General features: G+C 39.5%; 2 protein-coding genes across 2 annotated transcripts; both read left to right on the forward strand.

Moving 5' to 3' along the window:
* Positions 1–931: 931 nt before the first annotated feature.
* On the forward strand, positions 932–3,330 carry LOC113022898 (blue-sensitive opsin-like). The gene is made up of 5 exons (XM_026168819.1): positions 932–1,474; positions 1,590–1,758; positions 1,856–2,021; positions 2,289–2,528; positions 3,086–3,330. The coding sequence occupies exons 1-5, from the start codon at positions 1,096–1,098 to the stop codon at positions 3,185–3,187; spliced, it is 1,056 nt and encodes a 351-aa protein (XP_026024604.1). The 5' UTR covers positions 932–1,095; the 3' UTR covers positions 3,188–3,330.
* A 4,282-nt stretch (positions 3,331–7,612) lies between these two features.
* Positions 7,613–10,632, forward strand: LOC113022899 (blue-sensitive opsin). Its single transcript, XM_026168820.1, has 5 exons — positions 7,613–8,128; positions 8,604–8,772; positions 8,898–9,063; positions 9,263–9,502; positions 10,060–10,632. Exons 1-5 carry the CDS (start codon positions 7,750–7,752, stop codon positions 10,159–10,161), a joined length of 1,056 nt encoding a protein of 351 aa, XP_026024605.1. The 5' UTR covers positions 7,613–7,749; the 3' UTR covers positions 10,162–10,632.
* Positions 10,633–15,141: the final 4,509 nt, after the last annotated feature.

Consider the following 15,141-nt stretch of genomic DNA (forward strand, 5'->3'; position numbering starts at 1 on the left):
TAAATAAAGATGCTGAGGATGAGCAGAAATAAGGATGAAGACTCCTCAACATGAGTTGGACCTGCTTCGAGTGGAAATGCATGTGATTAGGTTGATTTTTTATAAACTGCTGCTGACTGGCTGCATATCATAGCTGTATTTTGTTAATATTCACATACACACCAAATTGCTGAGGTTGTGCAATTTTGTTTTTCCTGTATGAAATAGTCTACAACTTTTTTGCCCATTAAAATGAAATAAAGTTAGAAATAAGAAAGTGTTGAGCAAGCTAGTTTAATAGTTCTATTTTCCTCCACTAACTTTCTTCCTCTTAAGTATGCTTATGCACATCCTCCTCTGTATCGGATCGTTGGGACGACAATGAGCAAATTCTGCGATTAACCCGCCAGCTTAAATCGTACCACAGAGTGTTACCATAAAACCTTCAATCTTGCATGCTAGTGCAACAAAGACGCTCCCTTAAGCTCAGTAAAGGCAGCAAAATGCCAAGAAGGTAACACAAAGCTTGAGTTAAATCCCCATGCAAAATAGGGTGTAATCCACTTAACAAGAGATTATCAAATATAATGTGATTGGAAACCAGATTAGCAGGTGAAGACCGGCAGGGAACTTCCTTAGGAAAGAGGGATTAACCTCTTTAACCAAGTTTGGATGCCAAAAACATATCTAGGTTTGCACAGATTTTTGGAAGTCCAAATATGCTTGTGTTTGTTCCCAGATTCAAATACTTGTTAGTTCAGATATCTGTCAAATAACCAAATCTCAGAATTTAGCATCACAGCACGCAACACAGAACTGGAAACCACAGAAGCATCAACACCAGTTAATAAAATGAAAAGCTACGAAGGCAATTAAATTAGTCAATTAATTACGTAGTCAATTAAATAATCAATTAACCACTTTATAGCGATCAGTGTCATGAAACCCTTTATAAACGTCAATACGACACACACAGCCAATAAAGACAAGAGACGATAGAATTCCTAACCGCACAGCGTTCATGTCTGCTCCTTAAATTTATTATTTGGCAGAGCCTGCGCGATACCTAATTTGAGCCGTAACATCAGCAGGAGTACGTTGTTCGAAATAAGCAAAATGAAGGGTAAACGTGATATGGAGCTGCCAGAAGACTTCTGGATACCCGTCAGCCTGGACACAAACAACATCACGTCACTTAGCCCTTTTCTGGTTCCACAGGACCACTTGGGGGATACTGCCACCTTTTACGCCATGGCAGTTTTCATGTTATTCATATTTATTTTTGGCACTTTCATCAACGCCCTTACCATTGCATGCACCATCCAATACAAGAAACTTCGATCCCACCTCAACTACATCCTGTTGAACTTGGCAGCAGCAAACCTTCTTGTGTCCACTGTGGGCTCCTTCACTGCCTGCTGCACTTTTTCATTCAGATATTTCATCTTTGGTGCGCTAGCATGCAAGATCGAAGGTTTCATGGTAACACTCGGTGGTAAGTCATTGGCTGCAGACAACACTGTAAAAATCCGTTGTAGCCCATCTCCCTTTTAATAGACTTATTTATGCTGATTTCTAGAGGGAGTTAAAGGGTTTTCCTGTCATTGCAGGTATGGTAAGCCTGTGGTCCCTTGCTGTGATAGCTTTCGAGCGATGGCTTGTGATTTGCAAGCCGCTCGGTAACTTTATTTTCAAGCCCGACCACGCTATAGCCTGCTGTGCATTCACTTGGTTTTTTGCAGTATTTGCCTCAGCTCCTCCACTGTTCGGCTGGAGCAGGTAAGCAACAGACACAACATACTTCAGAAAATCAGCTGGCAACACAATGCATTTAAGTAGAACTGTACAATCAACGTGCTTCTACTTTTCCTTGCAGGTATATTCCAGAAGGCCTACAGTGCTCCTGTGGGCCAGACTGGTACACCACAAACAACAAATACAACAATGAGTCCTATGTGATGTTCCTGTTCTGCTTCTGCTTTGCTGTTCCTTTGACCACGATTATCTTTTGCTACTCCCAGCTGCTCATCACACTGAAAATGGTGAGACAAAATGAGATGGTTTTGGTCTACTGAAATTATTCTCTTGATGACTGAGAAACATGTATACTTAAATAAATGCTGTCTTATATCCTATCAAAGCCAAAATCTAACAGGCCAGATCTACTTACCATTCAAACTGACACGCTTAGTATTATTAATATCTGCAAGATCAAAGCACAACGTAAACTCTTCTATTTATTCACATGACTTGTGGTTTTTTTCAAAGTAACCTTTCCAACATGACCCTGATCAATCCCACATTAACAGGCAGCCAAGGCCCAAGCTGAGTCTGCCTCCACCCAGAAGGCAGAGAGGGAAGTGACCAGGATGGTGGTGATCATGGTGCTCGGCTTCTTGGTGTGCTGGATGCCATATGCCTCCTTTGCTCTTTGGGTTGTGAACAACCGTGGGCAGTCATTCGATCTGAGATTTGCGACTATACCGTCCTGTTTCTCAAAGGCTTCAGCAGTCTACAACCCTGTTATCTATGTGGTCTTTAATAAACAGGTCAGTTACATGCTGTGCCGAGTAAGTACTAAGTTATTTAGAAGCAAATGGGTTGTCTTCTCCTGGTTTTTAATACACCAAACAACATGTTTTAAAGTTATCTGATGTGCAGGAGCTTTGAATCGATGCTCTACTTTATCTATGTGTATCTCACTACTGTGACTCTTTTATATCCAACTTAAACAACATGTTTGGTTAATTTTTGTCCCATTTAGAAGGAATGTAAATAAAAGGGGTTATAGGTAGGGGTAATCTGGGGGTCAATGGCTCAGTTCCCTTGCTGTGACTCCGTTAGAAGGTAGAGCAACAAGTCAGTTGTTGGATCCCTGGCGACTCCAGTCCATACACGTGTCCTTGGGCAAGATGTTCGTGCTTTGAAGATGTTTTTGGTGCAAAAGTCTACTAACCAACCTATTTTCTTAACTTTATATAGGCTGTATCATATCTTAGCTGTGGTCCTAAAGCTATAAATAATTGGGCTGTTTTTATGCATAAAAAATGATACTTTATAACTTTGCACAGGAGATTTAATCTACAAATATGTTTTTCCCTTGCAGTTCCGTACATGTATGTTAGCGATGATGGGGATGGGAGGAGGTGAGGAGGAGAGCTCAACAACACAATCGGTGACTGAAGTTTCCAAAGTCGGGCCTGCTTAGGCAACACGTCAATGCTCGCTGATTTCTGAACTGTAAATTACAAAGAATGTACATGTATTTTATCATATGTAAAAATGTCATGATTTAAGTAGGAATAATCTGCAAAATGAAAATGCAAATAAAAAACAGACACAAAATCTTTACTGAATCTCTGTGCTTGACTGAAAACACGTTTTCACTTGCTCTGTGTTTTTCTCCAACACTTAGAAGTTATTAAAAAGTGCACTATGAGAGTATATTATAGTGTGCTATATAAAAGTATTTTTGTTATCATTTTAAATGTGATATTTATTAAGCGTGTGATTAATATGTATTTGCACTTTTATTAGCGAAATGTTTTTGTCTTATTGTCTTAAACTTATTTTATTCAGGTCACTCTCATGCAACCAAAGTACAAAATATTATATCGTTCAAAAAGGTATTTTATAACATAAAAATCTGTAGTTCACATAAGCACCATGAGCCATAGTCATATCCTTCAGCCATCTTGGTATTTTGAAAGTGGACATGATCAGTGAAGGAGTGGGCATGGCTGAGACACTGATGGACATCGGATACACATGTAACTGCAACGTGACTGTTCAGTTAGGTAGATCTGTTCTTAACCTTACCCTCGTTTGTCATCCTCTCTGACTCTCAGACCACAGTTTAACTAACATCATGTTGTCTTTCATAAGACTAGAAAAACAACTGTGACCATGAATTCTTCAGAAAAGTGCTAGCGTCAATCACGGGAGCTGTGGGATTTTTCGCAAAAGACTTTTATGCAAAAGGACTTTTCAACCAGAAGTCAGTGAAATTACTATGTTTGGTCAACTTATCCAAACAAAGACAGGGTCACAGGGTCTGCCAGGTCTCTGTCACCAGCAGCAAAAACTAGCTGTCCACCTGTATCAATTGTCACCTTATAGGTTTGGAAATGAAAAAAACAACAACCCCAAAACAAACATAGAATATGGCCTGGAAGTCCCAAGGTCAAAATGGAAGATGCCCTCAAGGGTGGTGGAGAATGACAGAGCAGTGGGACTTCCAGATACAGACAGACAAAATGGTGGCTCCAACCGAACATAGTGGTTGTAGACAAATAGAAGAAGATGGCCACAGTGATAGATGTAGCGGTTCTGAATGACAGCAACATCAGGAAGAAGGAACACGAGGAACTTGAGAAATACCAAGAGCTCAGAGAAGAGCTTGAGAAGATGTGGAGGGTGAAGGTATCTGTGGTCCCAGTGGTAATCGGAGCACTAGGTGGCTCAAGCAGATCCCGGGAACAACATCGGAGATCTCTGTCCAGAAGATCGCAGTCCTGGGAACAGCTAAGATACTGCGCAGGACCCTCAAGCTCCCAGGCCTCTGGTAGAGGACCCGATAGGATAGACCGCCCCAAGGGGCGAGAGGAAGATTTTTTTTTTTTGATGGGCCATCCTGCTTAGTTAATATTCCCTAGTCAGCTATGTGTCATCACACAACCACTGAACTAAAACTGAAAGACACAACCAGCGTCTTTCAGTTGGGGCAAGCAGGGCTAGCAGTGCTTGTTTTTTGTGTGCAAGCTAATGCAGCTTCACTGTAAATGGGTTGAATTCGATGTTTAAGGGGGATCTGCGTGTGCTAGTCTTAAAATATGTCAACTCACATTAAAAATTTAAGAAGAATGTGGGTTTTTAACAAGACACGGTGATTAAGGATTAGTCTGAATAATGAGACTAAACAATGTGAGTGAAGCGACTCTACTTCCTCTACAAACTGAGAAGCACAAGAGATTCAACCCCCATTATGAGCACCTTCTACAGAGGCACAGTTGAGAGTATCCTCACCAGCTGCATCACTGTGTGGTATGACTCCTGCACTGGGTCCTGCAGGAAAAAAATGACAACGGGTAGTGAGAGCAGCGGAGAGGATTGGGGGGACCTCTCTTGCCTCCCTCCCCAGGAGATCTACTGCGCGTGCCTCATCCGGAAGGTCCTCTCCATTACAGGTGACTCCACTCATCCCTTCAACAGCTTCTTCAGTTTGCTGCCATCAGGAAGGACACTGAAGAGCCTCCGGGCCAGACTGAGAGACAGCTTCGTCCATCAGGCTGTCGAGATGCTGACCATCTCTGAATCGAGAAGGGGGGCCCAAGGGTACATCTTTCGCCATCTTTCAATGCTGTGATTGCAGCCATTCCCCAACTCTCTGTGAATGGTACTCATGGCCATTCGAGAATCTGTGTATTGGATTAGTAGTCGTTGATCAATGGTCATAAGAATTTGCATACTAACAATCATGGAACTAACCCCCCAGCCCATTGTTCATTCAGTGGTGCTAGTTTAATTCGCTGTGCAAATGCACTGTTTATAAGGTTGGGGAAACCTGCAGTCAGCTGAGACTGAAGAAGTCACTTGGATGAGTGACAAAACGTTTCTCCCACTGAAAATGTCCAGATGAACAGAATCAACCTTTTGGAATTTACTTACCTGGATGATTGAGCACGCATCAAGACATTATTTTATTAATATTTTTGAAATGATAGCAGCACAAATGAAAATTTTTGCAGCACAAACCAGCACAAACGTAGCACAAATGTTTGACATCATTTTTCTTTGATTTGGGTAATGTTGGGGGGGGGGGGGGGCTGGTTGACCTTTTGACCTTTACATTTTCATTAATATCGTTAAAACAGAGGCAGCACAAACGACAGTTTTAGCAGCACCAAGCAGCACAAACATAGCACAGTTGATTGACACCAGTTTTGTTTGATTCCATTAATGTGGGGGGGCTGGTTGACCTCTGATGACCTCTAGAAATCAGCTGTATAGAAAGTCAAGTCAAGTCAAAGTCAAAGTCAACTTTATTGTCAATTCTGCCACATGTACAGGACATACAGAGAATAGAAACTTCGTTACTCTCAATCCCTAGATAAAATAGAAAATGAACATTTAAATATAAGAGTGATTAAAAATGCAAGTAAAATATTTTAAAGTAAAAAAAATTAAATAATATAATACAATTTTACATATAACAAGAAAGCTATACAATATACAATATAAGGGTAAATGACATTGAGTGCAAACCAGGCAGAGTAGTGCAAATAGGCAAATAGTGCAAATGGAGATTTGGTAATGTACGGTATGAGATAGTGTAACACAAAGTCTTATGAGGTAATGGCAGTCCAATGCTCCACAAAGTGACTGGTAACTGGTGCAGGCCAGTGAGTGAGTCAGAGAGTGTGTGTGTGTGAGTGTGTGTGACAGAGAACATTTACTATGTAGTAAAAGTAAAGGTTTGAGAGTAGGATTAGCAAGTATTTTTTTGCATGGCTTCTAAAAGTGAGTCTGTAAGTTTGTCACTCAATGCAAACTGCCAAAATGGAGTTTACAGGCAGAAAATAAAATATATACAATACACAGACTGGTGATCTGTCCCTATTGTAGTTGGGACAGACTCCAGTCACCACCTTCCTAATCTAGAATTGGATAAGTGGAGGAAAATCAATGGATGGATGGATGGATACCAAGACAGTCCTGACTCATAGGTCAAGTACAGGCAGATGCTTCATCCAATTAAGATCTGTGGAATTTGGATGCCAGGTCAACAGCTTGAACTTTTTGTTTTGTAACTCAAGCCAATCCTAAGATGTTTTTGTGACAGTACCTACTCCAGGACATTGTCCTGCTGGGTCAGACTGCTTCCAGTGCTGGGGGGAGGGGGGTCTGCTTGTTCTGGAACAAACAAAAATAACATCCACATAAACACCAAAATCCAATGGTTCAAGAAAGTTTCTGGCAAGATTATCAGTGTTACAGACTTCACCTGTCAGTGGTTTAACATTTTGCCTAGAGCGGTGTTCACTGCAGTGGAAGTTTATATAAACTATGCTGTCTGAAGTGGTGACATAATTAAGAGGTCACAGAGGAATGTGATATCCTCGGCAGGGGAAGAAATTTGATCTTAAAGGTTTGATAATGCTGCCAATCAATAGAGGGAAGACCCCCAAAAAGAGACCAATGACTCATTCAAAGGACCTGTAACCACCAACTGTAAAGTAGATCTGATGAGTAGTTAGCAAGATAAGGGATGAAGAGACAGATAGAAAAACCTTTTCCATAAGTCTGATTACTCCTTCTTGGTGAAAAATAATTGTGCCAGAAAAAAGGAGTACTGAGGGTGAGATGCATGCACTGACCTCTTGGAAGTCCCTGTAGATCAGATTATATGGTTCACAAACACACTGCCCTTACACTAGGATGTAATGAGATGATCCTTGCCAAGTCTGGTAATGCGATAGTAATCTGTGTATTAGCTATTGGGTAGGGTATGTTGTTATCGGAATGCAAGGAAAGCTTTAAATCCTGTCCTTTAGCCAATTATGTTGAGCCTCAGCAATCATCAAAGTTCCTATAAATGCCGCTGTTAACTCTGCTTCAGACAGACGAGCATCTCAGATATAAGACGGAGGGAAAAATGAAATCTCTGAGTACTATTTGTAATTAGATGCAGTTTATTTGAAGTCTTTTAAACTGTTTTTTTTTTTTTTATATTTTAGATATAGATTTTGATCGCAAACTCCATCTAAGAAAATGAGAGGAAATCGTCCCACTGAGTTCCCAGATGACTTCTGGATCCCCGTCCCTCTGGACACCAACAATATCACAGCCTTCAGCCCATACCTGGTTCCCCAGGACCATTTAGGAAGCCCGATGATCTTTTATTCCATGTCAGCATTTATGTTCTTCTTGTGGGTGGCCGGCACAATCATCAATGTCCTCACTATCGCATGTACTGTCCAATACAAGAAGCTCCGGTCTCATCTAAACTACATCCTGGTGAACATGGCTGTTGCGAACCTCCTCGTCTCCTCTGTGGGCTCTTTCACCTGCTTCATCTGTTTTGCTTTTAAATACATGTTCCCTGGTCCAATTGCATGCAAGATTGAAGGATTTACAGCAACTCTTGGTGGTAAGGAGCATAATTATAGACTTTGTTAAGTAAGAAAAAAGGATTACATCATGCATCATATTATTACACTCGAATTAAAATGATGCGTGTGAGAGATTTGACCTATGCCAGTTTTTGTCAACCAAAGCGCTCTCAATAGGGATTTTTAAAAAAATCTGAACTGCAATAATAATAATGATAATAATAATAAGCTATTTGTTTTTCACATGACACATAAAATACATATTGTGTCCTTATTTGTAGGAGAAATAGAGCTATCAGTGTACTGGTGCCAGTATCATTGCATACCGTATGGTACTATATAAAGCTAACTTTATTTTGAGCACCAAAATGTTCTTTTTTTCAAAGAATACCACATAAGGCACTGTTGTTGTTAAAGAAGTTGTTGGTTATGTGCTTATGTGAGCCAATATATAAAAAGCAGCTGCTGTTTCTAAATATTAACGTAGTTATCGTTATCTTTGTCGTGTTGCAGGTATGGTTAGCCTGTGGTCTCTTGCTGTGGTAGCATTTGAAAGATGGTTGGTTGTGTGCAAGCCACTTGGGAACTTTGCCTTCAAGTCCAGCCACGCTATAGCATGCTGTGGATTGACTTGGGTCTGCGGTCTGAGCGCTGCACTTCCACCTCTGTTTGGATGGAGCAGGTGAGTACATATAGATTAAGCACTTTATAATTCATTTGCTCTAACCTTGATGTAAATGGTTCTCTTAGGACTAATAACATATGTATACATATACCACAGCGGAAAATAATTGTTTCTCTTTCTAGGTATATCCCAGAGGGCATGCAGTGTTCCTGTGGCCCAGACTGGTACACAACAGGCAACAAGTTTAACAATGAAACCTACGTGATGTTCCTCTTCTGCTTCTGCTTTGCTGTCCCTTTCTCCACCATCGTCTTCTGCTACTCACAGCTGCTGTTCATGCTGAAAGCGGTAGGCAATATGACATTGGTTAGCAATTGTCGTATCCTATGTTTAGGGCGATTGTGTTGTGTTTAGTTTTGTTTATTAAAAAGAAATACTAGAAGGCAAAACAAACCAGGGAAGGAGTGGGAATGAAGGAAAAAATATATTTTTATACTTACAATTTTCCAGTCTGATGCTGATTCTGACAAATGATCTGTCTCAAAAGGCAGTAAAGGCCCAAGCAGAGTCTGCCTCTACCCAGAAGGCAGAGAAGGAAGTGACCAGGATGGTGGTGATTATGGTGCTGGGCTTTCTGGTGTGCTGGATGCCATATACCTCCTTTGCCATCTGGGTTGTGAATAACCGTGGGCAGCCATTCGACCTGAGACTGGCCACCATTCCTTCCTGTTTCTCAAAGGCCTCCACAGTCTACAACCCAGTCATTTACATCCTCCTCAATAAGCAGGTAAAAATCTTTGGCAGCTCAAAGTGAAATAAATTTAACTTAGCCTAAATTTGAATCCATTTCACTAAACTGAAGCTTTGCTTAGTTTAAGCAGGGTAACAAACATGGATCATCAGCTTTGTGTTTTGTTTTGTTTTTATTTGAGCTTGTGACTGAGTCGGCCACGGACGCCCCCTAATGGTGGCTGTTAGAAAATACAAAAGGGTTGACCCATCCTCCAAGACAAAATCTGACAGACAGTTGAGCCTAAATAAACATGGAACAAAAAGAAGACACTCATTTATTGTCAATTTTCATGAAAATGTAAAAAAAAAAAAAAAACATCAAGAGGGAGTAAATAATAAGTTACTACCCTCCAATCACGCTGACTTTTGTTGTGCCAGCTTTTGCTTTTATCCATCACTGCTGGTAACATGCTAATGCTGCACTGAGTGGTGGTCTGTGAGTCCCCTCCATCTCCCCTGAGACACTTTAATGTGACTAAGATGGCTTTTTACAAGGACTACTAAAAAGATTAACAAGAAGTGACCAAAACCTTTCTCTTTGTTCTCTTTTAGTTCCGCTCGTGTATAAGGCAGATGCTGGGAATGAGCGGAGGTGACGATGAAGAGTCATCAAGTCAATCCACCACTGAAGTCTCTAAAGTTGCACCTGCATAGGTTACTCGTGCCCAATTTGGACAGCTCGCATACTGAACATAGCACAGAAATGCTAATAATGTGACAAACGTATTTTTGCTATTGTTACAGATACATAGTTTTATGCAGTAAAAATGTTTAACAAAAAGGAAATAAATTTCATTGATGAAGCAACTATTTGTGTCTTTAAAAGGCTCATCACTGCACATAATGATGGACATGATACTAAAGCATACCTTTTTAGCATTATATTTTATTTTAACAATCTTGTTTTGTTTAGTTTTTAGTTGTTTTTTTTTCCAGTATAACATTCAGGTCATGAAAACCCATATTAGGTTTCAGAAATACTTACAGTATGATAGAAATATGTGTAAATATGTTTGATAAGTTGTGCTGCAGTTATTATAGGAAGCCCGAAATAATATATTTGTTTATCTTTTTAATGTGTAGTGGTGTAGTGCAAGAGAAAACCAATAAACTGGACACAATGTTGCTGCTTGTATTTACAACATTTACTGCTCCTGGATCAGCTCATCACATAGATGGGCTCGTGGGATCAACAGGATATACTTGAGGTAAAAGGAAAATCCACAAATGCACATCAATGTTATTGAAGTGAAGGAAATGGTTCTAGTTTCGCACTTTAGTTTAGTCTTTCATGGTGTACTCTTTATGCAGAAACACAAACACATGCACACACCTAGCAAGCCTGTAAAAGTTATTGAGTGAAGACAAGTACAGCAGAAACACACTCCTGTAAACATTCACATTGAAATGGAAGTGGGAAAAGAAAAGAAAAAAGCTTTAACAATGATGCAAACCAACCTCACTCTTCTGATTTATTCACAGCTCATGGATTTGTTTCATAGCTTCTATTTATAGATGCTCAGAAAGCAGCATTTATCTCCAAGTCCTTGTTAATATTTGAAACCCTGCATCAATCACAGCTAAATATGGTAAAGAAAATGGTTACATTTATTTTCAGGACATTTGTATGCAATTCAAACATAATGCAAAAGCCACATTACAGTTTTCAGTAAGTGTTTAATATTATTGAGTCTGCTGAGGAAACACCCACTTTGTGTGTTAAATTTAAATATAATTGTTAATTTGCTACTGTGCTGCAAAAGGTGAGGATCTGCAGCATTTGGCCTTCAGATAGTGTCATAATTAATGACCTTTCACAGCAGTCCCAATAGAGATTAACAGAGAACCCATTAATCCCATTGCAGCACTATTGGCTTACAATTCACCTAGAGTGTACTTGTAAGATGGTCTTTATTGATTATGAACGAATGGGGATGAGACACAAAAGATCAACTTTTATCTTTGTAAAATAAAAATACAAAACGGTTTTTCTTGCAGAGAAAGCCCTTTTCCTCATAAAATGGTAGATTTCTTCAAATTCATGCTGATGGGGAAGCAATCAGAGGACACTGTGCCTCTGAGGCATCCACCTCCATACCATAATCATAACAAATGTTCGATTAGATCAAAACATGCAGTTTCTTATATGTACCTACACATGCATATAAGAAACTCTATATTCCAGATGATTGTGATGGTTGAAGGTCAAATCTTTCAGGCAGCTGCAGCCAAATATTCTCTGTTTTTGCTTGCTTGAAATCAAAATATTAACTGATGTAAGGGGGTTTGTTGACCTCACAGTGACTCATATCAGGGATTTTATGCAACTGAAAGCACAAACAAATCTAAAAATGGAACTATAACTACTCCTTTGGTGCTTTTTAAAAAAAAAAAAAATCAAAAACCTAAAGGAAAATTGCAAGTTACATTTTGGATCTATAACTCTGTTAACCCTTTGCAAAAAAACAGTCCTTGCCAAAATACTAAAAACTAAGATTACTGAGAAACATTGTTGCTAAGAAGTGAAAGTCACACAATCACACATCATACTAATATTTCTGGAATTGATCTCTTTTTTTGCACATCTGTACAGCAGGAGAGAAGGAGTAAAAACTTTGATCATCAAATCCTCCTCAAACACAGATTTGAAATAAATCAGAATTATCTGGTGTGAAGTAAACACAAGAAAGTAAAGATTGGCAAAGATGGAGCTGGTTCACGTCACACCAGTGGAGCAATTTGCAGTCATTTCCTGTCACTGCAAGTTAATGACTGGAAATTACCTAAGACAGTGAATGAATAAACCAGACCTCTTAGTGACTATGGTCATGGAGATACCAGTCGATAGTCGGGAGCAGATCTGAGTTCTGCTAGTAGTGAACTTTTGACAAACACGAATAGTTCAGAACTAGCGGAATTCCAGACCTACCCTCGAAACATCTCGCTGTGACGTGGGAAAAACAGCCAGAGTAAAACAAAACCAAAAAGCCCTTTACCTAGCATCATCTCTACCTCTCAGGTGATATGTAAATTTACATTAAGAGATAGATCCCTACTTAACTTCACATTTTAGAAATGTCTTTGTTTAACCCACTGTTGCTTCCTAATCTAAGGTGGAAAATTTTAGCAAGTGCTAACATGAAGAGAGACACAGTTGGAAATACAAAAGTAGAAAAATATAAAGAAAATTTACAACTCCCTCCAGTTTTGGGGTCCATCCTTTTCCTGGTGTAAAGTCCTTGTCCGAGGAAGGGTTCTTATCAAATCTGCATGTCTGCTACCTGTGCAAGAAGTGGACTCAACAAAACTGCAGAGTTAGGGATTAAGGTAAACCACTACAGCAGCTTTGAGGACCCTTAGCTTTCCCCTGAAATGAACCGCTGTTCCGGAGAGATTAAAGTGTTTACGGAGCGAGCATGCCAAAAGTAATTACTCTGTGTTAATCTGTTTTGTGGAGGAACCTGAGTTGTCCGTATAATCTGCTTTGGCCTGCTTGGAGATGAGAAATCTTCGCTCACTTTTCACTGTGTCAAATAGGTTAGACATTCACGGCTAAGACAGGAGAAGGTGGTGCAACACAGCTGCTGTCCTTGCAACGTCCTCAGCTAGGAACACTGGTGCAGTGCTGCTATCATATAATGTTACAGTTATGGTAATGTTTGTAGCCAGTGAAAGATCCACAATGAAACTGTGCAGATGAGGAATTTCTTTCAGAATCAGATATTTGAAACCTGACGGCTACTTTGTGATTTACAGCCAAGGAGCTGAGTCACACTTATATTTAGTGCATTACAATGAGTCCCCTCGGAGACAACAGGCTTTGGAAAATAAGTTAAACAGCCCATTAACAACAGAAATGAACTATTAACCTACTGCGCTGACCTGTTACCTCAATTGTGTTTTGGAACAGTTAATACTGACACATCCTCCTCAGTCAGTGGCAAATCCGGACTTTCAGGAGCATACCCGGTGGGTCACTTAAAGCGTCAGATTGGTTTTGCAGTCGTAAACAAAACATTCTTATCAAATTTAACAATGATCACATTAGTTAACCTGCTCTAAAAGTAGGCTACATGTTCCACTTTCTGTGGCTGTGACAGTGTGGCCTCTGGGTGGCACTAGTCAGGGAATTCCCTCCACCCAAATCGTTATACTTAGTTTGGCCGAAGCAGCTCAGCTTTAGTCTTTTTAGGTCATAGACTGTATAAAAAAGATTAACATAGTGTACGACTCTGAAAGTTGAAAGCAGTTCATGATTCCTTAAACCTGCTCTAATGACTAAAACTGTCGTCTGCTACCCGAGTTTATGATCTCTGTTGCGAGTGAATGCAGTGTGATTTAAATGTTGTAAATTATGCTCCGTGTTATAGTCAAGAAAGACCACAGAGCAGCATTTGTTTTAAGGAATAATTGTTGCAGCTTCATAACATTGTTGCTGCCACTGAAAATTACATTTTATTCAGCTTTAAATGTGCATGATGGTCAGCTTGATGAATAATACTAAATAGCAACTTTAAATATGATTCAGGACTGAGACCTCATCTGTAATCCTAAATATTAATCTATTAATGCTTTGCTAGCAACACACAGTGTTTTTGTAGCTGTGTTATCTGGAACCTTTATCTTATACTTGTTTTAGCTAACATTAGCTAAGATGTTAATATCTTTGACTCAAACTCCAAAAAATAAAAGTCAATCTATATTTAATTAATTCTTGCAGTCATTGTCTGTCTAACCCAAGGACACCTAATACTGTGTTGGCTCCCCAGAGGAAAACATAGTATTTACTTTGCTAGGCCTTAGATGTAGCTGTTGGGTTGAGCTTAGGGGACTGACTCAGACATTTGACTATCGGTCTGAAGGAGCTCATGTTTGTTTTGCTGTATATATTGCTTGTTATTATCCATGTTTACACTGAGACATTGCCACATCGCCATTTGACTCAGCAGCTAAATCATCAATAAACAGCAGTTTCCCAGTTCCCCTGCATGCTAATTTCACAGCACTGCCTTCAAAATGGTTGAAAAATAATGGGAAACGCTTTTCTTCCCACGTCCCATAGTTCTGCTCATTGTTCATCTTGGTTTTAATCAGTTCAAAGAATCTTGTTTTGTACCTACGCATGTTTTTTTCTGTTTACTTGAAATTGTTTTTACATTCATTAAGTCATGTCTTGATTCTAGATTTACTAACGTCCCACCTTTTATCTCATTAGTCATTAAAAAAAATCATAACTATGGTATGTAACAGTTTCTGTTAAGAAATCTCTGGTAGCCTACTGGTTTTCACTTGTAACACTTTGAATATTAGATCAATGGCCACAGATGCATTAGGTTCTCCGAAGGCTTACACAGATCCTCCAGTGCTTTTTCCTATATCAATTTAATCACATAATTAAGTAGCTACAGGAATTATCATCCAGTTGTCACATAATTGCATGAGTTATTGTTAACGTGTGAAGTTGGATTTCATAAACAGCGACTTAGAACAGATCTCCCAGATACACACTATCCTGCAGAATAGTGCATCAGACAGAGGACAGAGGACAGAGGGACTTTAGACAGATTGCGTTCAGTGCTCTTTGTCAAAAATGTGAAAAAATAATTGAATTTGCAACTCATGAAAAGATTTAAA

This window comes from Astatotilapia calliptera, chromosome 5 (assembly GCF_900246225.1).
Source record: "Astatotilapia calliptera chromosome 5, fAstCal1.2, whole genome shotgun sequence".
Taxonomy (NCBI): domain Eukaryota; kingdom Metazoa; phylum Chordata; class Actinopteri; order Cichliformes; family Cichlidae; genus Astatotilapia; species Astatotilapia calliptera.